A 23,096-nucleotide genomic window follows, 5' to 3' on the forward strand; every position below is an offset into this window, starting at 1 on the left:
TTTGATAAATTCTAGTGTGGAAGTGTCATATGCAAATCAGGCTGCAAGTACACTAGGGGTGTGTCAAATGGCTTCTTCCAGGTGCACCGGGGGGCTTTCAGATGGCTTCCAAGTGCATGGGGGTGTCAGACTTCTTCTTTCAAGTGCACTTGTGTGTCAGATGGCTTCTTCCAAGTGCACCGGGGGGGGTGTCATACGGCTTCTTCCAGGTGCACCGGGGGGGGGTGTCATACGGCTTCTTCCAGGTGCACCGGGGGGGGGTGTCATACGGCTTCTTCCAGGTGCATCGGGGGGGGTGTCATACGGCTTCTTCCAGGTGCACCGGGGGGGGTGTCATACGGCTTCTTCCAGGTGCATCGGGGGGGGTGTCATACGGCTTCTTCCAGGTGCATCGGGGGGGGTGTCATACGGCTTCTTCCAGGTGCATCGGGGGGTGTCATGGCTTCTTCCAGGTGCACTGGGAGTGTCATATGGCTTCTTCCAGGTGCGTCGTGGGGGTGTCATATGGCTTCTTCCAGGTGCACTGGGAGTGTCATATGGCTTCTTCCAGGTGCGCCGTGGGGGTGTCATATGGCTTCTTCCAGGTGCGCCGTGGGGGTGTCATACGGCTTCTTCCAGGTGCATCGGGGGGTGTCATACGGCTTCTTCCAGGTGCACCGGGGGGGGTGTCATACGGCTTCTTCCAGGTGCACCGGGGCGGTGTCATACGGCTTCTTCCAGGTGCACCGGGGCGGTGTCATACGGCTTCTTCCAGGTGCACCGGGGCGGTGTCATACGGCTTCTTCCAGGTGCACCGGGGGGGTGTCATACGGCTTCTTCCAGGTGCACCGGGGGGGTGTCATACGGTTTCTTCCAGGTGCACCGGGGGGAGTGTCATAAGGCTTCTTCCAGGTGCACTGGGGGGGGGGTCATACAGCTTCCAGGTGCATCAGTCGAGGGGGTGTCAGACGGCCTTTTCCAAGTTCATTGAAAAGACTTTCATCTGACTTCCACACTAGATTTAACATAACCGGCACATCGGCTCTCGACAAAGGAAAAAAAAGTTTCATCTTTATTGGGGTCATTCTTGGCATACAAGACAAACATATCTAAAGGCTAAGAACTTTCCCACCATATATTCCAAACGGACACAGAAGAGACAGTGTGAATGCATTCCTAAGAGTGGGGTCACATATTTTTGAGGCAGACAGTTGGGGATTTTCCCTTATGTGTTGTATGCATGTGTATATACATACATAGCTATATAAAATATATATATGTGTGTGTATATATATATATATATATATATATATGTGTGTGTATATATATATATATATATATATATATATATATATATATATATATATATATATATATATATATATATATATATATATATATATATATATATATATATATATATATATACAGTGCTGGCCAAAAGTATTGGCACCCCTGCAATTCTGTCAGATAATACTCAGTTTCTTCCTGAAAATGATTGCAATCACAAATTCTTTGGTCTTATTCTCTTCATTTAATTTGCTTGCAAGGAAAAAACACAAAAGAGAATGAAGCAAAAATCAAATCATTGATCATTTCACACAAAACTCCAAAAAAGGGCCGGACAAAAGTATTGGCACCCTCAGCCTAATACTTGGTTGCACAACCTTTAGCCAAAATAACTGCGAACAACCGCTTCTGGTAACCATCAATGAGTTTCTTACAATGCTCTGCTGGAATTATAGATCATTCTTCTTTGGCAAACTGCTCCAGGTCCCTGATATTTGAAGGGTGCCTTCTCCAAACTGCCATTTTGAGATCTCTCCACAGGTGTTCTATGGGATTCAGGTCTGGACTCATTGCTGGCCACCTTAGAAGTCTCCAGTGCTTTCTTTCAAACCATTTTATAGTGCTTTTGGAAGTGTGTTTTGGGTCATTGTCCTGCTGGAAGACCCATGACTTCTGAGAGAGATCCAGCTTTCTCACACTGGGCCCTACATTATGCTGCAAAATTTGTTGGTAGTCTTCAGACTTCATAACGCCATGCACACGGTCAAGCAGTCCAGTGCCAGAGGCAGCAAAGCAACCCCAAAACATCAGGGAACCTCCGCCATGTTTGACTGTAGGGACCGTGATCTTTTCTTTGATTGCCTTTTTTTTTTTCCTGTACACTCTATGTTGATGCTTTTTCCCCAAAAGCTCTACTCTTGTCTCATCTGACCAGAGAACATTCTTCCAAAACGTTTTAGGCTTTCTCAGGTAAGTTTTGGCAAACTCCAGCCTGGCTTTTTTATGTCTCGGGGTAAGAAGTGGGGTCTTCCTGGGTATCCTACCATACAGTCCCTTTTCATTCAGACGCCGACGGATAGTACGGGTTGACACGGTTGTACCTTCGGACTGCAGGGCAGCTTGAACTTGTTTGGATGTTAGTCGAGGTTCTTTATCCACCATCCGCACAATCTTGCGTTGAAATCTCTCGTCAATTTTTCTTTTCCGTCCACATCTAGGGAGGTTAGCCACAGTGCCATGGGACTTTAAACTTCTTGATGACACTGCGCACGGAAGACACAGGAACATTCGGGTCTTTGGAGATGGACTTGTAGCCTTGAGATTGCTCATGCTTCCTCACAGTTTGGTTTCTCAAGTCCTCAGACAGTTCTTTGGTCTTCTTTCTTTTCTCCATGCTCAATGTGGTACACACAAGGACACAGGACAGAGGTTGAGTCAACTTTAATCCATGTTAACTGGCTGCAAGTGTGATTTAGTTATTGAAAACACCTGTTAGGTGCCACAGGTAAGTTACAGGTGCTGTTAATTACACAAATTAGAGAAGCATCACATGATTTTTCAAAGGGTGCCAATACTTTTGTCCACCCCCTTTTTTAGGTTTGGTGTGGAATTATATCCAATTTGGCTTTAGGACAATTCTTTTTGTGTTTTTTTTCATTGAAGACAAATTAAATGAAGAGAATAATACCAAAGAATTTGTGATTGCAATCATTTTCAGGAAGAAACTGAGTATTATCTGACAGAATTGCAGGGGTGCCAATACTTTTGGCCAGCACTGTATGTATGTATGTATGTATGTATGTGTATACAGTGCCGGCAAAAAAAATCTTTACACTTGCGCAGCAAAAAAAAACTTTACATATAAAATCCACATCGTAATTTCACTTTTTAAAAGTGTACACAATGGGGGAGATAATAAAAAACTGTCTAATATTAAAGCTGGCTTTGTTGCAAATATCAACCAATCAACGCTCAGTTTTCACTTCTCTGGTAAAGCGAAAGCTGCACTCTGATTGGTTGTTATGTGCAGCTCAGCCAGTTTTGCTATTAGGCAGTCTTTTATTATCTCCCTCAGTTTTTTATTATCTCCCACAATGGGTCGAAAGAAGCTTAAAATGGAAGAGAAATCCCGTGCCTTGACTCTGCTCGAGAAGGGGGATTCGGTGATTGCTGTAGCTAGAGATCTGGGAGTGTCAAGAGAAGCAATTTATCAACTGAAGCGGTTGGCGGCATTATTGCCTCCTGGGATGGTACCGCAGAGGAAGTCAGGTTCTGGCGCACCTAAGAAAACTTCACCAAGGACTGATAAGCTTCTGGAGCGTGAAGTGATGTCACATCCTTCTATAACTGCCGTTGAAAAAAAAAGTACCCTATGCTCCTCCAGAACATCGCAACTAGGACTATTCGTCACCGCCTGCAGAAGGACCTGGGTCTACCAAGTTGCCGTACCGCAAAGAAGCCCCTGCTCACAGCAGCAATGAAGAAGAAAAGGCTTGCCTTTTGTAAGAAATATCAAGATTGGACATCTGAAGAGTGGAAGAAAGTGATGTTTAGTGATGAGAGCACTTTCAGGCTGGTCAGGGGAGGCTCAAAGGTTGTGCGTCGTCAGAGTACCGTGTCACGGTATGACCCAAAATATACAGTTAAGACTGTTAAACACCCTGACAGTGTGATGGTGTGGGGTGCATTCAGTGGAAGCATGGGCAGGGCAGGTTTGTACTTCCTTCCCAAGATTGTAACTATGAAAGCAAGCAATTATATTACAGTTTTGGAAGAACACCTGCTTACTTTTTGGGTCATACATCAGTGTGATTACTTTATGCATGATGGAGCCCCTGTCCACAAAGCCAAGGCCGTGAGAAAGTTTCTCAGTGACCATAACATTAACATTTTAGAGTGGCCAGGTAATTTCCCTGACCTTAACCCCATAGAAAATGCCTGGAATTTAATGAAAAACAAGGTTCAAGAGACACGACCCAGCAACATCAACAATCTAAAGGAGGTGCTGAAGACACTGTGGGTAAACATGGACTCCACATACTTAGCCAGCCTTGCTGAATCCATGCCTAAATGACCGCAGATGGTGATAAAATGTAAGGGTGACATGACAAAATACTAATTGTAATAAAATATCCATAATAAAACACTTGAATCCACTTGAATATTAAGATTTTGTGGTTTCATTGAACTTGGAAAGATTTTTTTTGCCGGCACTGTATGTATGTGTATATATATATATATATATATATATATATATATATATATATATATATATATATATATATATATATATATATATATATATTACATACACTTTTTTTTTACTTTTTTTTTATTTTTTTTTACAAAAAATGTGCATAGCAAAATGTTGGATGTAGGTCAGTAGGAATATATGAAATGTACTCCAAACTGAGCTTCCTCATGACTTTTTTTTTGTTTCTTATTTTTTACCATTTATTTTACTTTTTGGTTTTAGTTGGCTTTTTTTCTGCCATATGCAACAATTATAGTTCTCTTACTGGCTACCTTTTTTTAAAGGGGTTTTCTACTACTGGACAGCATCTCTGAAATGCTAAAATTCCCCATATAAAATGAAATTAAAAAACCCAGGCTTCTCACAGAGGGCACACGTTTCCACAATGTTGCCTGTGTGCATGGCTGATTTTCGAATGGTCTGCGTGGGAAAAAATCGCAACATGTGCTGTTCTGGTCCGATTTACAGACCAGACGAGTGTATGGAAATAGCAGGCTGCTCCTGCACTCGTTCACGTTTAGTACTCCTGTCTTAACCCGACTTTAAAGTGATATTAGCACAGTGTTTCCTGGCAATCAAGTGAAATCGCTGTCAGTGGTCGGTCATGAATCACGTGAGCGCTGCAGCCCATCAGTGGCCACTTAAAAGACCTTTTTAAGATTTTATTTTGTGTGTAAATTCAGGTTTCTGACCTAGAATTTAAAACAATAAGGGCGCTATGCTGTTTCTTTGATTTTTTCACTTGCAGGCTGCATTCAGTTTAATATAGGGAAGTATAGAAGTTACCGAAATTACTGCAGCCCCTTTACTTTCTCCCTGCTTAGAAAGATTACTAGCTAAAAAAAAGTCCTGTGATTACAGCAGCCTCTGCATGATTTCAATGAAGTCTCTAGTGTAATGTGAGATATTAGGCTTGTAGATGGTGGCCATGACCAGGCTGTGGCTACATCTTCATCTGTAACGAGACGAAAGGGCGTCCATACTTGTTGGAAAAACATCAGATGAACTTGCTGATTTCACTGGTGTCCCGATTCTTCCTGGACAGCAGACCTCGTGGGGAAAGAATGATCGGGCATGGTAAATTTCAAGGGCACCTTTTAGGTTGAAGGAAAAGTCTGCAGCTCAAATGGTTGAGCTTTGAATAGCAAGACTTTACAAAGGTACAATACATAAGGATAATGAAAGATTCTCATGATATAAAGGGGTTTTCCAAGACTATTATATTGATGACCTGGTGGTCCGAAACCCCTCCTAACTACACTGTGTGCAGAATTATTAGGCAAGTTGTATTTTAGAGGATTATTTTTATTATTGATCAACAACTATGTTCTCAATCAACCCAAAAGACTCATAAATATCCAAGCTTAATATTTTTGGAAGTTGGAGTGGGTTTTTTTTTAGATTTGGCTATCTTAGGAGATTATCTGTTTGTGCAGGTAACTATTACTGTCCCGAATTATTAGGCAACTTAATAAAAAACAAATATAATCCCATCTCACTTGTTTATTTTCACCAGGTAAACCAATATCAGTGCACAAAATTTAGAAATAAACATTTCTGACATGCAAAACCAAAAAACCAAAAACATTAGTAATCAGTATAGCCACCTTTCTTTATGATGACACTCAGCAGCCTTCCATCCATAGATTCTGTCAGTTGCTTGATCTATTTTCGAGTGTGTTTCTTGTTCAAAGTGGTGGTTTTTCAGCCTTCCTTACCTTGGCCATGTCCCTGAGTATCGCACACCTTGTGCTTTTTGATACTTCAGTAACGTTGCAGCTCTGAAATATGGCAAAACTGGTGGCGAATGGCATCTTCACGCTTGATTTTCCTCTATTCATGGGCAGTTATTTTGCGCCTTTTTTGGCCAACACGCTTCTTGCGACCCTGTTGGCTATTTTCCATGAAATGCTTGATTGTTCGGTGATCACGCTTCAAAAGTTTGGAAATTTCAAGACTGCTGCATCCCTCTGCAAGACATCTCACAATTTTGGACTTTTCAGAGCCCGTCAAATCTCTCTTCTGACCCATTTTGCCAAAGGAAAGTAAGTTGCCTAATAATTAAGCGCACCTTTATATAGGGTGTCGATGTCATTAGTCAACACCCCTCCTCATTACAGAGATGCACATCACCAGATTTACTTAATTGGTAGTTGGCTCTCAAGCCTATGCAGCTTGGAGTAAGACAAAATGTATAAAAAGTATCATGTGATCAAAATACTCATTTGCCCAATAATTCTGCACGCGGTGTATGGCAATAAACAGCTACATAGATGTTCTTTTGTATGTTACTGATACTCTAAAATCTCTTGTCGTAGGGGAATGAGCTATTTGACTAATTTTTTGGCTGAGCGGAATCTTCTTCGTGTCTTCAGAATTTGATTCAACGTGTATTCGGATCTGAAGCATCTGCAACATTTCCAAATTTAGTTCTTAATGTCATGAGAAAGCATTTCCACATCAAGCGTTCAGTAGAATGGAAGAGAGATGGCAGAAGCGGTTGTAAAACACTTCTGTTTTCTGCCCACTGATAATTGGGAACCAGACCTGCTGCAACCATGTCCAAAAACCTTCGGACCAGGGATCTATCCTGGCCAATGACAAGACAGTGGGCAATCACTAATCTGTGTTGCCCCCTTCCATCTACTACTTGTAGATTGGCAAGAAGAAGGCGTTGAGAAGCGAGTACTCGATGGATTAAGGTATTAGCTATCCACAGAATAGGTAATAACTTACTGATCGATGGGAGTCCCGACTGATGGGATCTCCACCGATTGATATAACAGGGCACTTTTAACGCTGTTAAAATGGAGCAGTGGAGCAAATGATCAACTACCCGCTTCCTTCATTCCCTATAGGGCTGCCGACGTTTTCTTGTAGACCTATAGACAATAAATGAGCAGTGGTCGGGCCATTGTAGCAGCGCTAAAAATTCCCCGTTCTGCCGGTTGGCGCGAGTCCCAACGGTTGGACATCCACTGAACCATAAGTTATCACCAGACTACCCCTTTAATGTGCAGACTTTCTCGCCTTCACTTAAACGTTGTCCCGGACCATTTTGGTTGTAAATTGCTTGTATATATATTATATTCCTAGTAACGGATGTCTTATGTTCCATTTTTCTTTGTAAGAAAATCTACTGAACATTACGTTCTTCTCGTGTGGATGTAGGTTTAATTGATGAGATATCCAGTGTGACCACAGGCAAAAAGCAGAGAATGGCTCAGAGACCCAAAGGACTTCATAAATTTCCTGTATTGCTAAACCACAAGCACTTGGCATGTGCAAGTGACCTATTTACCACAGTCAAGTCTTCAGCTCGGGGGTCCCTGCTGCAGTTTTATTTCTATAATCATTGGGGGGATTGGATATCATAACCACAATGAGTCCCATTGCAAATAACAAATGCGCTCAGTTTCCTGCTCATCTGACCTTCCTGATCATTTCTGTTGGCTGCAGAATGTTATTTGTTATTTTTCCTGGTTATGCCTTAAACGTCTATTAAGAGAAAATAAAATAGATTAAGGGTCTTATGGATAAATATAAATATCATGCCATATAAATAGCAAGATCATAGGGTCCGACCACCGTTTCCTTATGATGACACTGTGGTGCACAGATCCATTCACACTTCCTAATAGTGGCTTTGCATCTGGGGATCTTTTCTGTTGATTATTGACAGTCCTCTTATACTAATCCATTTTCTTTTTGGAGAGTGTGAACGGTTGGTGCCACTGTGGATGGAGAGTGTGAACGGTTGGTGCCACTGTGGATGGAGAGTGTGAACGGTTGGTGCCACTGTGGATGGAGAGTGTGAACGGTTGGTGCCACTGTGGATGGAGAGTGTGAACGGTTGGTGCCACTGTGGATGGAGAGTGTGAACGGTTGGTGCCACTCTGGATGGAGAGTGTGAACGGTTGGTGCCACTCTGGATGGAGAGTGTGGAGAAATGCTTTTCATTGCTGAGATACAGCCCCCTCTTTCTTTTATACAAATCTAATCTTGTTAGCCACTTTGGTGTGGTCTTAAACTCTTCTGCGGTTATTTGAAGACCATGCCCACTTGGCTTATTAGACTAGATATATATGTATACATACATATATTTTATGTTTGAAGAAAGGGGCTAGAAGAGATGCAGGAGAAAAGAAAAACAGCACCAGATTCAGGAGAACTGATGCATTTACACAAGGTCAAAAAATTACATGTTTATGGCAAGTGACAGGTTCTCTTTAAAGATGCAAGGGTTTAAAGAGTATCTTATAAAATCCCTGAGATCCCCTAATTCTGACACTTTTCTGTTTTGCGCTCCTTCTCTCCATTGTATAAATATTCACGTGTTTCTTCTGTAGCACAATATGTGAAATCTCTGCTTTGCAGACCACAGGACGTTTCTCCAGCGTCTTCTCTGGGGACATGCGCTTTAACCCCTCCCTCCCAGACTTTGCCAATCACATCTCGGCAGCATCTGAGACTGACAAAACGCTAGATCTGATGGCGAGCTGTGATTGACAGCGTCTGGGATGGAGGCGTGAAAGCACACGCCCCCCAAAGAAGGCTCTGACGAACGTCCAGTTAATCTACAAGAAGAGATTTCACATGTTGCGCTACAAGAGCAACAAATCTGAATATCTCTGCTATGGAGCGACGTAGCGCGAAATGGAAAAGAGCCGCAGAATCGGGGGAGCTCAGGGATTTTTATAAGGCTTTTTTTTTTCAAGCAAGTGACATCGGAGCCACACAGAGGATATCCTATGTCATAATGGATTCATAAATATCTGCTCTTTCTTTGCATTATTTTTACATTTAAAGTGGAGTTCATTTTGTGGTTGTAATGCCACTATAAAAACAAATCTATTTAGGGATTTCAATATTACTGCACTTCTGCTTCTCTTTTTAAGGAAACATTGAAACAAAAAGTTGTAAGAAGTATCTGCACAAATATTTGGTGTTGTGCTGGAATGTTCATCTGCTTAACCACAAGACATCACCCTCATCATCCTCCTACCCCCCTACCCTAACATTTTCCTCTGTAACTGAGCAGCTAGTACATGCTGGTTTTGTGGTGCATTTTGGTGCAGATATAGCCACCAATTTCATTCCTGTGCTGAAATCCTCTGAAATTTCCTGTGCACTGACAAGGCCGAAAGGCTGAGCAGAGACTGTTAAATTAGTGGATTTTGTGGGCTGTTTTACTTTCTGCTCCATTCCGAAGAGTAAGTTCAGACTTTGCAGAATATTTCTGGCCTAAAATCCGATGTGATTCTAGAGCAAAAACTGCAAGTGTCATATATATAATGTATATATCGAATGTGCTTTAGACATAGCCCCACATCGAAAGGCTAAAATCTGTTGCGTTTCCACCACAGAGCAGAAAAGGAGTTGAACTATAATGCCACCAACTGTCACTATCAATCCTGAAAGTCAATATCAACCCTTTAACGAGCCTTGCCACATGACTCGGGATAAAAGCCAAACAAGAATCTCTATTTGCAGACACGTGTTTCAGGGTTTTGCCCCTCCTCATTGCAAATCAAGAGATCTGATGTGGCTGTATAAGAGGCCTGTGACTGAGATCTAAGGGGTAACATCTCTCTTTGTTGAGAGTGACATGCCAGTGTAAAAAGATTTAGGCCAAGTCCCCATGATGAGCTTTTTAATGTTGCAGATTATCTGTACCCATTAAAATAGGTTACTTGCATTTTTAAAAAAATATGCAGCATAAAAAACTCACCAAAAGATCATCGTGGGAACGTAGCCTTATAGGCCATGCAATGCTCCTCTGGAAAATTACCTCTCCTTGTGGAGAGTGACATTCCGGTGTGTGGAGACTTATTGGCCATGCAGTGCTCCTCTGGGAAATTACCTTTCTCCTCCAGGAGAGTGACATGCTGGTGTATGGAGACTCATTCTCCATGTAATGCTTCGCGTCTCTGGGAAATTACTTCTCTCCTTGTAGAGAGTGACATGCCGATGTAAAGAAACTTATTGGCCATGTAATGCTCCTCTGCGAAATTACTCCTCTCCTTGTGGAGAGTGACATGCCTGTGTATGGAGACTTATAGGCCAAGCAATGCTCCTCTGAGAAATTACCTCTTTCCTTCAGGAGACTGACATGCCGGGGTATAGAGACTTCATGGCCATGTAATGCTCCTCTGGGAAATTACGTCTCTCCTTGTAGAAAGTGACATGCCTGGGTAAAGAAACTTATTGGCCAAGCAATGCTCCTCTGGGAAATTACCTCTCCTTATGGAGAGTGACATGCTGATGTATGGAGACTTATTGGCCATGTAATGCTCCTCTGGGAAATGACCTCTCTCCTTGTGGAGAGTGACATGCCGGTGTAAAGAAACTTATTGGCCATGTAATGCTACTCTGCAAAATTACTTCTCTCCTTGTGGAGAGTGACATGCCGATGTATGGAGACTTATAGGCCAAGCAATGCTCCTCTGGGAAATTGATTTCCCAAGGGAGCATTGCATGGCCTACAAGTTTACTTACACCAACATGTCACTCTCCATAAGGAGAAAAGTTATAATTTAGACCACCACAGAGCGAGCATGATGTAGATTTGAAAATTTTCATCATGCTCAGTCCTTCCTCCCCATCTATTTTTACTGGCTGGCTTGGCTAAAGGTTTTCTATTCTTTACCGTGTTTTTCTGTGACCATCTGATAATTGATAATTCAGCTCATAAAGTTATATTGGATGTTTCTCACCACTTGTTATATATTTAGAGATTTGTCGCCGGTGACTGCATCGTCATAAACCTTAGAGAATCATTTGTAAGTCACTTGGGAATATTGTGTATTGTAAAGAAGTGCTAAAGCCGGGTGACTCACTGCACTGCAATGTTTCACATTTCATGGAGCCTTGAGGATCTTCTGCAACTGTTGCATCATCTGTCACCAATATAAATTGTATCAAGAGTGGAGTTATTAAAGGACAGAAGATAAGAATGAGAGAGGCCCGTTCATTCCAGTGATCAGTGAGGGTCCTAGCAGTCAGACCCCTGTGGATGTTTCTGAGTTGCAGATTCAGTGTGTAATAGTTTTGGATAAATGATCACTTCTAGATCGGTGGGTTCCGACCATCGGGACCCCCCTATTTGGTTTATCTCCTGTACAGGAAGATATTTACGGTTCACACTATGACTGATTATAACCCATCGTTTTGAAACAAAATCTGTTTTCTTTATGGTAAAGATGCATTTCTTCTTCGGATGACTTGATTTGGAGGAACCCCATGTTTCGGGGTCGTGCCAGTAAGACTCTTGTGCAGTCTGCAGATTGATGCCATTGTTTGTGTTGACAAAGCATTGCCCTTTGTAGGAAGTCATTATAGAGAGGACCGGTGCTTGCCCTGACTGTGGGAATGCCGGCAATTTCCCAGCCCCCCATTCATGGAGCCGACAGTGTGTGTGAAACTTGCAGCTGTTGCACATGTAGGTCAAAGTGGGCGTCTCTGCAAACACGGCTTAGTATTCGCTTGTGAAGTGTCTGATCTTACCTGACGGTAACCACGCATGTACGCTACGTGCATGTACCCACACGGTATCAGAAGGATATTGCCCAGGTGCATGCAGCCGTATACTCGTACAATATCAGTGCATGCAATACACGTAGTAATAATAATATAATTTTTATCTTTATAGCACCAACATATTCCGCAGCACTTTACAATTTTAGTAAAGGTACAGTACAGACCAAAAGTTTGGACACACCTTCTCATTTAAAGATTTTTCTGTACTTTTTTGACTATGAAAATTGGACATTCACACTGAAGGCATCAAAACTATGAATTAACACATGTGGAATTATATACTTAACAAAAAAGTGTGAAACAACTGAAATTATGTCTTATATTCTAGGTTCTTCAAACTAGCCACCTTTTGCTTTAATGACTGCTTTGCGTACTCTTGGCATTTTCTTGATGAGCTTCAAGAGGTAGTCACCGGAAATGGTCTTCCAACAATCTTGAAGGAGTTCCCAGAGATGCTTAGCATTTGTTGGCCCTTTTGCCTTCACTCTGCGGTCCAGCTCACCCCAAACCATCTCGATTGGGTTCAGGTCTGGTGACTGTGGAGGCCAGATCATCTGGCGTAGCACCCCATCACTCTCCTTCTTGGTCAAATAACCCTTACACAGCCTGGAGGTGTGTTTGGGGTCATTGTCCTGTTGATAAATAAATGATGGTCCAACAAAATGCAAACCGGGAGGAATAGCATGCCGCTGCAAGATGCTGTGGTAGCCATGCTGGTTCAGTATGCCTTCAATTTTGAATAAATCCCCAACAGTGTCACCAGCAAAGCACCCCCACACCATCACACCTCCTCCTCCTCCATGCTTCACGGTGGTAACCAGGCATGTAGAGTCCATCCGTTCACCTTTTCTGCGTCGCACAAAGACATGGTGGTTGGAACCAAAGATCTCAAATTTGGACTCATCAGACCAAAGCACAGGTTTCCACTGGTCTAATGTCCATTCCTTGTGTTCTTTAGCCCAAACAAGTCTCTTCTGCTTGTTGCCTGTCCTTAGCAGTGGTTTCCTAGCAGCTATTTTACCATGAAGGCCTGCTGCACAAAGTCTCCTCTTAACAGTTGTAGAGATGTGTCTGCGGCTAGAACTCTGTGTGGCATTGACCTGGTCTCTAATCTGAGCTGCTGTTAACCTGCGATTTCTGAGGCTGGTGACTCGGATAAACTTATCCTCAGAAGCAGAGGTGACTCTTGGTCTTCCTTTCCTGGGGCGGTCCTCATGTGAGCCAGTTTCTTTGTAGCGCTTGATGGCTTTTGCAACTGCACTTGGGGACACTTTCAAAGTTTGCCCAATTTTTCGGACTGACTGACCTTCATTTCTTAAAGTAATGATGGCCACTCGTTTTTCTTTACTTAGCTGCTTTTTTCTTGCCATAATACAAATTCTAACAGTCTATTCAGTAGGACTGTCAGCTGTGTATCCACCAGACTTCTGCACAACACAACTGATGGTCCCAACCCCATTTATAAGGCAAGAAATCCCACTTATTAAACCTGACAGGGCACACCTGTGAAGTGAAAACCATTTCCGGTGACTACCTCTTGAAGCTCATCAAGAGAATGCCAAGAGTGTGCAAAGCAGTCATCAAAGCAAAAGGTGGCTACTTTGAAGAACCTAGAATATAAGACATATTTTTAGTTGTTTCACACTTTTTTGTTAAGTATATAATTCCACATGTGTTAATTCATAGTTTTGATGCCTTCAGTGTGAATGTCCAATTTTCATAGTCAAGAAAATACAGAAAAATCTTTAAATGAGAAGGTGTGTCCAAACTTTTGGTCTGTACTGTATATATCTCTATTTCGTGCTGTGGACAGCCCCACATCGAAAGGCTAAAATCTGCGGTGTTTCCACCACAGAATGGAAGAAGAGTTGAACTATAATGCCACCAACTGGGAAGTATCAATCCTAAAAGTCAATATAACGACCCTTGCCATATGACTCAGGATAAAAGCCAAACCAGAGCCTCTATTTGCAGACCCATGTTTCAGGGTTTTGCCCCTCCTCAGTGTAAAGCAAGAGATCTGATTTGGCTGTATTAGAGGCCTCTGGCTGCTAGGAATGTGTGACCTCCACTCCAGGATCTCTCCATTCTGGAAGCTTAGAAAGCAGGGTGACAAATCACGTAGTAAAGATATATGTGGCCATATTTGTTGTCAGAAGTCTGGGAAAGCTGGGTGAGGGCATAATGAAAGAGTTAGGCTAGATGTGACAGCAATTCTCAGACGACTCACGCTACCAAAAACGTTTGTGCAACTCGTCGGCCACTTCCTGCAGCACAATTGCAGAGTTCGATGTAAAAGCTAAAATAAAACAGACGCCTCCTTTTGCAACTAGCAGTGAAACGCGACTTGTATCGAAGTCTATGGCAAGGAAACATTTGCAACTCTGTCACGGCAGACTGCAGTGCAACCCCATAGGAAAGCGTTAGATGCGACGACACACCAAGATCCTCATTCCTCACATGCCGCCGTGTAACCCTAATTTGTGTTGCAAGATAACTCGTGCGACCAAAACATTTGGGTGTCTTGCTATCGAGCTACTATTTTAAAGCTGCGACTTTGCTGCAAAATAAAAATAACGGAAATTAGTATTGTAGATAAGTCTCAGTAGCGTGCAACTTGTATCGCAGTCTCTGGCAAGTGCGACCAAACACGGAATTCGGACACTTTTGCAACGTTGTTGCAGGTCGTAATGCGATGTTGCAATGCAAACCACTGCGATCTCCATGGCTCACATGTCACTGTGCAGCGCTGTCCTCAAACTTCAGCAGTATGAGGCCATGAGTTTTCTTAGGATAGTCATTGGTGACCTAACGCTTATGTGTGCCACCATTGTCTCTATGGTGAGGGTCCGATCGTTCTGGTTACCCCAGGACGTAATTTCTGCTGTATTCTGGAATGTCCATGAGAAATTCTCTAAAGCCAGATCCTCTGCGTTCTTCAGAGATATCGTGGTCAGTCCATTATGATCCACAGTCTAGCGTCCAGACCCCATCGGATACAAAGTGGCATGGCGGATTCCTAAGGTTGCTAGCAGGGCCTAAAAAGATCAAGGGGGGGGGGGGGGAAACTTGCATCCTCCTGTTTTAGGTGTTAACAGGTGAGGATGTCAACCAGCACCAAAAGGGAGCCTTTATTATGAGCCCCTTTTTTCTGCCATCATAAAGCATTTCCTTTATGGCGCCACATGGTGCACAGACACAAAAAAAAACGCACACCGTCCCGAGCCTGTGAACGAGCGATTTGTAACACGCGCCCCAGTCCATATATCTATGCACATGGACGGAGAGGTATAGTGAGCAGGTTTCATCTCCCGCAGATGGATCTTGTGTCAGGGGTGACGATCGTATGTAGGAAATATTAGTGGATTAGATACAATGTAGATCCAGGATGCACAAGGACAGTTTTGCAGTGTATTAGTTGACGCGTTTCAAAGTTTCCATACTTCTTCCTCGGGACATAACCACATAGGGGTGACGATCAGCATTACCGACCACTGATAAATATTGAATTATTTGGTGCACTGGACTCTGATCACTCAATGAGCTACGTTTTCTGAACTTTTGCTGTTACAACTTTATTATTATTTATTTTATTTTTTTCTGCTTTTAATGCAAAAAGTGTTTATTGGAACTCGTCAACAAGAAGGCTGAATGCAGCTTTTTTTTCTTTTTTTTTTTTTTTTTATTCCTATTTGAATTTGTAAGAAAACCCAGGAGACCTCCAGGTTATTAACACATGGACATGTCCATCCACATACTCTGATTAACACATGAAAGCCTGATATTTGCCCTGGACATTCATGTGTTAATGAGCCAAGCTGGGGGGGGGGGGGGGTGAGTGTAAGGCTGCTGATGAGACATCAGACCCCCGCCTGTTTATATCAGGGGACAGGGTCATTAAAGAGGGACTTTAGGAATATGATGCAGCAGGGGGTGTTATTGCAGACGCTTTATTATGACGTCCCCCTGCCTGATTGGCCAAGAGGCATCACATGGTCAAGGCTGCGACTATTCACACATTAGTGCCGTGATTGTGTCCTCATAATTTATTTTGGCTAATTTTAGACCAGAGACTGGTTATGGTTCCTTTATAAATGCTTTTTTTGTTGTTTCGTTTTTTTTGCTAATTTATTTAAGGGGGGTCTACACCTGTGAGAAAAAAAGCCATATGCTCGGACAGGAAAGGTTTGTGTCATCAGAATAATACGTGTTTAAATCAGCTTTTATGACTGATAACACAGGATCCACCATTCACAATAGATTGTCACAGCTCACCTCCTCCTCCTGTACAATGACTGGTAACACCTCTATATACAGTAGGTAACGCAGGATCCATCATTCACAATAGGTGATGTCACAGCTCACCTCCTCCTCGACAATGACTGGTAACACCTCTATATACAGTAGGTAACGCAGGATCCACCATTCACAATGTGATGTCACAGCTCACCTCCTCCTCCTCTCTTTACAATGACCTCTATCCTAATGAGAGTATACACATTGCATACTTCAGTACAGCTATGCAGGGCTGAGTCAGTCTTCTGCCATCTGGCATTGTGCCTTTCTCGGAAGAACAGGTGGTGTAAATCTACAATTGTACTTAGTGGTCGGGTGAGAATTGTAAGATTGATTTTTAAATTTTATTAATTTAATTTATTTTTTTTAGTACAGATAATGATATGAAAAAATACATGAGTTTCAGACAATTGGTAATTTTCTGATGACACATGCCATTAACGTGGTTCTCAGCTTTGAACCATCCCTGTGTGATAAAGCCTCGGGCACAACACTGACCCTGCGATCATCTGTGATCTGAGGGGGATCCTGCCGAACGTGTCGCCGCAGTAATTGTCCATTGGCGATAAGCAGATCACAAATAAAGACCCCAATTATCAGCTGTAATCCGTGTGAGAGATCTGCAAAAAGTATTCCTTCTCCCTGCAGCTCCATTAATCATTACACAGCATCCGTTCCAGTCACTGGACTGTCTGTCTGGGTAATGCAGGATTGGACAGATCCTCCGGAAGTGGACATTTTACCCCCTTGTAAAGGGCTATTCCGGTCCAAAACCGAACAACAGAGAGATGATATGTCTACAGTCTCCGACGCATTTCGGTGATTGTATGGATTTCCAGATATCTTCTTTCTGTCTTTTTGTAGGAATCGTCATTCTCTACTTCCAGGGCACAGAAATTTGTTCTGGTCATGTGTGTCCTTTGCATGACCATTGATGGATTTTTTTTACAATTCCAGCAAGCAGAGATCTTGAAAATCTTAAACATTTTCATTAGACCAAAAAAAAACTAACGTAGTTTCCAGAAACTAGAATATTCCTTTTGGGATAGAGGATAACTTGCAGATTGCTGGGGGTCCGACCGCTGGGTTACAGGGTGATCCTGAGCATGAGGGTCTGGAAGTCCCAGTTTTTGGGTCACTGGGATAACTATGGATAAGGGATAACTTGCAGATTGCTGGTGATCCAACTTCTGGGATGCAGGGTTTCCCAGTTTTGGGATCACTGCTGGTGCGACCACTGGGATAACTATGGATCGGGATAGCTTGCTATTTTGGTAATAACCCGGTCCACGAGGCAACCTAGCCTGGGGGCCACGAGGCGACTTAAAAAAGTCTTAAAAACCTAAAGAGGTTATCGAGCACCACTCACTTTTGCATTGGAAGTTATCTGAAGTTCATTATGACCCCACACCTGTTGATCGTGTACGAGTTTTGGCAGGCGTGTGAGGCGTAACTCACTTCTGAGCGTCAGATTACCCATATAAAGAACCTAAAAGTCCTTATTATGTACATTTTGGAGATTGCGTGCCTCTGTCCTGCTTCCTGGCAGCCAAGTTTTAGGTCCTTCGATCTCCACTTGTAAAATGTTCTTCACCGGTTGCAAAATTAGTAATCATTGATTTGTCTTAATTTTACATCGTCCTGGAAGTGTCCAGCAAAGGACCCCCTTACTGTGAGTCGCTATTATATGGTAATGTACAGTCCCGGCATTATCTGTACCCGATGATGTGCGCTGGATCCAGTGATGTAACCCGTGTCTTCTGTATGTTTTTCAGACATGCCGATATTTGGACTGTGCCCGGCCTACGATGAGTTCTATCTGGTCGTATGTAGCCAATGTAATCAGGTCATAAAGCCGCAAGCATTTCAATCACATTATGGTAAGTGCTTAACTATGACTTAATAACGTTGTTAAATCAGGATTATAGATGGCACATTTTGTTCATCCCGTTAATGATTTATAAAGCTCCTCCAATACAAAATTATCAGCACCTCTCACCTCACCGTGCAGAAATGAGCGGCACAAGTCAACCCCTTTAAATGCTTTTTTTTTTTTTTTTTTTTCCTGAAGTGTATAGTGCCTACGTTTTTCAGTAAAGGTATCCAAACAGACATTTTGCAAACCTTTTTTCTTGGGGGTTCCTTTGTGCACATTCAGACGTGACAGATTTGCTATAAAAATGATGCTGCATCAAATCTAGAGAAAGCCGTGGAGAAAATTTGCACCTTTTTTATGTTAGGAGAAAATAGTTTTTTTTTTTGTTTTTTTTTTTAAGCTAGACTTGCAGATTTCACTGCACAAAAAACTCAATTATTGGGTTTTGATGGGGATTTTGACTTCCCTTTCAAGCCAAATTAACAGGAATGCATAATAGTTACTATCCACAACTGGATTATCGGCAGCGTCACTTGTATACGCAGATCGCCAGAATCATTCCTTCGGAGGCATGTTAAGGGTTTTTAGTTTCCTAAATGAAAAAAAATATAATACATATTTATAAATATAATATATAATTATTATATATAAATATAATAATTATATTAAAACAATACAAATATGTTTAAAAAATATAAATATAATAGTAAGTATAATGTATATGTGTATGTATGTATATATATATATTAGTACAGACCAAAAGTTTCGACACACCTTCTCATTTAAAGATTTTTCATGACTATGAAAATTGTACATTCACACTGAAGGCATCAAAACTATGAATTAACACATGTGGAATTATATACTTAACAAAAAAGTGTGAAACAACTGAAAATATGTCTTATATTCTAGGTTCTTCAAAGTAGCCACCTTTTGCTTTGATGACTGCTTTGCACACTCTTGGCATTCTCTTGATGAGCTTCAAGAGGTAGCCACCGGAAATGGTTTTCACTTCACAGGCGTGCCCTGTCAGGTTTAATAAGTGGGATTTCTTGCCTTATAAATGGGGTTAGGACCATCAGTTGTGTTGTGCAGAAGTCAGGTGGATACACAGCTGATAGTCCTACTGAATAGACTGTTAGAATTTGTATTATGGCAAGAAAAAAGCAGCTAAGTAAAGAAAAACGAGTGGCCATCATTGCTTTAAGAAATGAAGGTCAGTCAGTCCGAAAAATTGGGAAAACTTTGAAAGTGTCCCCAAGTGCAGTGGCAAAAACCATCAAGCGCTACAAAGAAACTGGCTCATATGAGGACCGCCCCAGAAAAGGAAGACCAAGAGTCACCTCTGCTTCTGAGGATAAGTTTATCCGAGTCACAAGCCTCAGAAATCGCAGGTTAACATCAGCTCAGATTAGAGACCAGGTCAATGCCACACAGCGTTCAAGCAGCAGACACATCTCTTCAACAACTGTTAAGAGGAGACTTTGTGCAGCAGGCCTTCATGGTAAAATAGCTGCTAGGAAACCACTGCTAAGAACAGGCAACAAGCAGAAGAGACTAAAGAACACAAGAATGGACATTAGACCAGTGGAAATCTGTGCTTTGGTCTGATGAGTCCAAATTTGAGATCTTTGGTTCCAACCACCGTGTCTTTGTGCGACGCAGAAAAGGTGAACGGATGGACTCTACATGCCTGGTTCCCACCGTGAAGCATGGAGGAGGAGGTGTGATGGTGTGGGGGTGCTTTGCTGGTGACACTGTTTGGGATTTATTCAAAATTGAAGGCATACTGAACCAGCATGGCTACCACAGCATCTTGCAGCGGCATGCTATTCCATCCGGTTTGCATTTAGTTCGACTATCATTTATTTTTCAACAGGACAATGACCCCAAACACACCTCCAGGCTGTGTAAGGGCTATTTGACCAAGAAGGAGAGTGATGGGGTGCTACGCCAGATGACCTGGCCTCCACAGTCACCAGACCTGAACCCAATCGAGATGGTTTGGGGTGAGCTGGGCCGCAGAGTGAAGGCAAAAGGGCCAACAAGTGCTAAGCATCTCTGGGAACTCCTTCAAGATTGTTGGAAGACCATTTCCGGTGTCTACCTCTTGAAGCTCATCAAGAGAATATCAAGAGTGTGCAAAGCAGTCATCAAAGCAAAAGGTAGCTACTTTGAAGAACCTAGAATATAAGACATATTTTCAGTTGTTTCACACTATTTTGTTAAGTATATAATTCCACATGTGTTAATTCATAGTTTTGATGCCTTCAGTGTGAATGTACAATTTTCATAGTCATGAAAATACAGAAAAATCTTTAAATGAGAAGGTGTCTCCAAACTTTTGGTTTGTACTGTATATATACACTGCTCAAAAAAATAAAGGGAACACTTAAACAACAGAATATAACTCCAAGTGAATCAAACTTCTGTGAACTCAAACTGTCCACTTAGGAAGCAACACTGATTGACAATCAATTTCACATGCTGTTATGCAAATGGAATAGGCAATAGATGGAAATTATTGGCAATTATCAAGGCACCCTCAATAATGGAGTGTTTCTGCAGGTGGGGACCACAGACCACATCTCAGTACCAATGCTTTCTGGCTGATGTTTTGGTCACTTTTGAATGTTGGTTGTGCTTTCACACTCGTGGTAGCATGAGACAGACTCTACAACCCACAGAAGTTGCTCAGGTAGTGCAGCTCATCCAGGATGGCACATCAATGCGAGCTGTGTCTGTCATCGTAGTGTCCAGAGGCTGGAGGCGCTACCAGGAGACAGGCCACTAGACCAGGAGATGTGGTGGGGACCATAGGAGGGCAACAACCCAGCAGCAGGACCGCTACCTCCGCCTTTGTGCAAAGAGGAACAGGAAGAGCACTGCCAGAGCCCTGCAAAATGACCTCCAGCAGGCCACAAATGTGCATGTGTCTGCACAAACGGTTAGAAACCGACTCCATTAGGGTGGTATGAGGGCCCGATGTCCACAGATGGGGATTGTGCTCACAGCCCAACACCGTGCAGGACGCTTTGCATTTGCCACAGAAAACCAGGATTGGCAAAGTCGCCACTGGCGCCCTGTGCCCTTCACAGATGAAAGCAGGTTCACACTGAGCACATGTGATAGACGTGACAGAGTCTGGAGACGCCGTGGAGAGCGATCTGCTGCCTGCAACATCCTTCAGCATGACCGGCTTGGCAGTGGGTCAGTAATGGTGTGGGGTGGCATTTCATTGGAGGGCCGCACAGCCCTCCATGTGCTCGCCAGAGGTAGCCTGACTGCCATTAGGTACCGAGATGAGATCCTCAGACCCCTTGTGAGACCATATGCTGGTGAGGTTGGCCCTGGGTTCCTCTTAATGCAGGACAATGCCAGACCTCATGTGGCTGGAGTGCGTCAGCAGTTCCTACAAGATGAAGGCATTGAAGCTATGGACTGGCCCGCCCGTTCCCCAGACCTGAATCCGATGATGATGTCACATCTGGGACATCATGTCTCGCTCCATCCACCAACGTCATGTTACACCACAGACTGTCCTGGAGTTGGCGGATGCTTTAGTCTAGGTCTGGGAGAAGATCCCACAGGAGACCATCCGCAACCTCATCAGGAGCATGCCCAGGTGTTGTAGGGAGGTCATACAGGCACGTGGAGACCACTCACAATACTGAGCCTCATTTTGACTTGTTTTAAGGACATTACATCAAAGTTGGATCAGCCTGTAGTGTGTTTTTCCACTTTAATTTTGGGGGTGACGCCAAATCCAGGCCTCCATTGGTTAATAAATTTGATTTCCATTGATGATTTTTGTGTGATTTTGTTGTCAGCACATTCAACTTTGTACAGAACAAAGTATTCAATGAGAATATTTCATTCATTCAGATCTAGGATGTGTTATTTGAGTGTTCCCTTTATTTTTTATGGCATAAACCCTGCCCAAATGTGCGGCAATGTATAGTGATAAGTGCTCAAACTCAACAGTCCTGGTAAATTGTAGGATTGCCCCATTTTATGCCATAACCTCAATGTTTTCCGTATTAAAAAAAATATATATATGAAAATCTATATCTTGTTCTCGTGGGACAGTAATTCACTTCTACCACAAATTGTGTAGTTTAGTAATAGAGATTAATAATAATAATCTTTATTTTTTTATATAGCGCCAACATATTCCGCAGTGCTTTATATTGTATATAGGACCCAGAAATGCCGACATGCTTCAACCCAAGGCCGAAAACCCATCTGATACAGAGAGCATAAATCCATCCTTCAGGAAAAATAGTTGCGAGCATCGACATTCAGATTATCTGTCCAAACCCCCAATTTACATTCATATTGTCCACATTATTAAAATTTTGCACCATATGCCTACTATAGCCTCCGTTCTGTATTGTCTATTGCTGGCTGCAGAATGGGTTAACTGAAAATCCATCAGTGAGCTCATTCAGATTGAATGGTAGGATGTAGCTCTTTTATCTGCCTTTTTTTCTGAGCTCCTCTCAGCTGATTGGTGACCACAGACCACATCAAAGTTGAATGTGCCGGGAAATAAAAAGCATGCAAAAACACTTTGTTTTAGCCCCAAATATATGCACTTAAGTAAAAAAAAAATTGTCTCCAAAGGTGGACAAGCCCTTTAACCCCTTTCTGACATTTGTGGTAATAGTAGGTCCTTGTTCCCTGGGCCTATTGGGCAAGGGACGTACTATTACACAGAATGCGATCACACACAAGCGGTGCAGGGCGATCGCCACCGGGTGTCAGCTGATTGTCACATCTGACACCCGGTACTATGTGCCAGGTCCCGCACCGCTCCTGGCACATTAACCCTTCGATCGCAGCATTCCTGTGGCAAGGAGA

At 42.7% G+C, this 23,096-nt stretch overlaps 1 protein-coding gene across 6 annotated transcripts in view; it reads left to right on the top strand.

Annotated features, from left to right (window-relative positions):
- Nucleotides 1-23,096, top strand: part of ATXN7 (ataxin 7) — a 171,119-nt gene that overhangs the window by 37,290 nt on the left and 110,733 nt on the right. For all 6 annotated transcript variants that reach the window (XM_073644684.1, XM_073644678.1, XM_073644682.1 and 3 more), the window contains exon 4: nt 18,133-18,237. In XM_073644684.1, coding sequence (XP_073500785.1) covers nt 18,133-18,237 — 105 coding nt within the window. The remainder of the gene's footprint in view (nt 1-18,132; nt 18,238-23,096) is intronic.

This window comes from Phyllobates terribilis, unplaced genomic scaffold, assembly GCF_046119375.1.
Source record: "Phyllobates terribilis strain yellow unplaced genomic scaffold, ASM4611937v1 Scaffold_8__6_contigs__length_399053987, whole genome shotgun sequence".
Lineage (NCBI taxonomy): Eukaryota > Metazoa > Chordata > Amphibia > Anura > Dendrobatidae > Phyllobates > Phyllobates terribilis.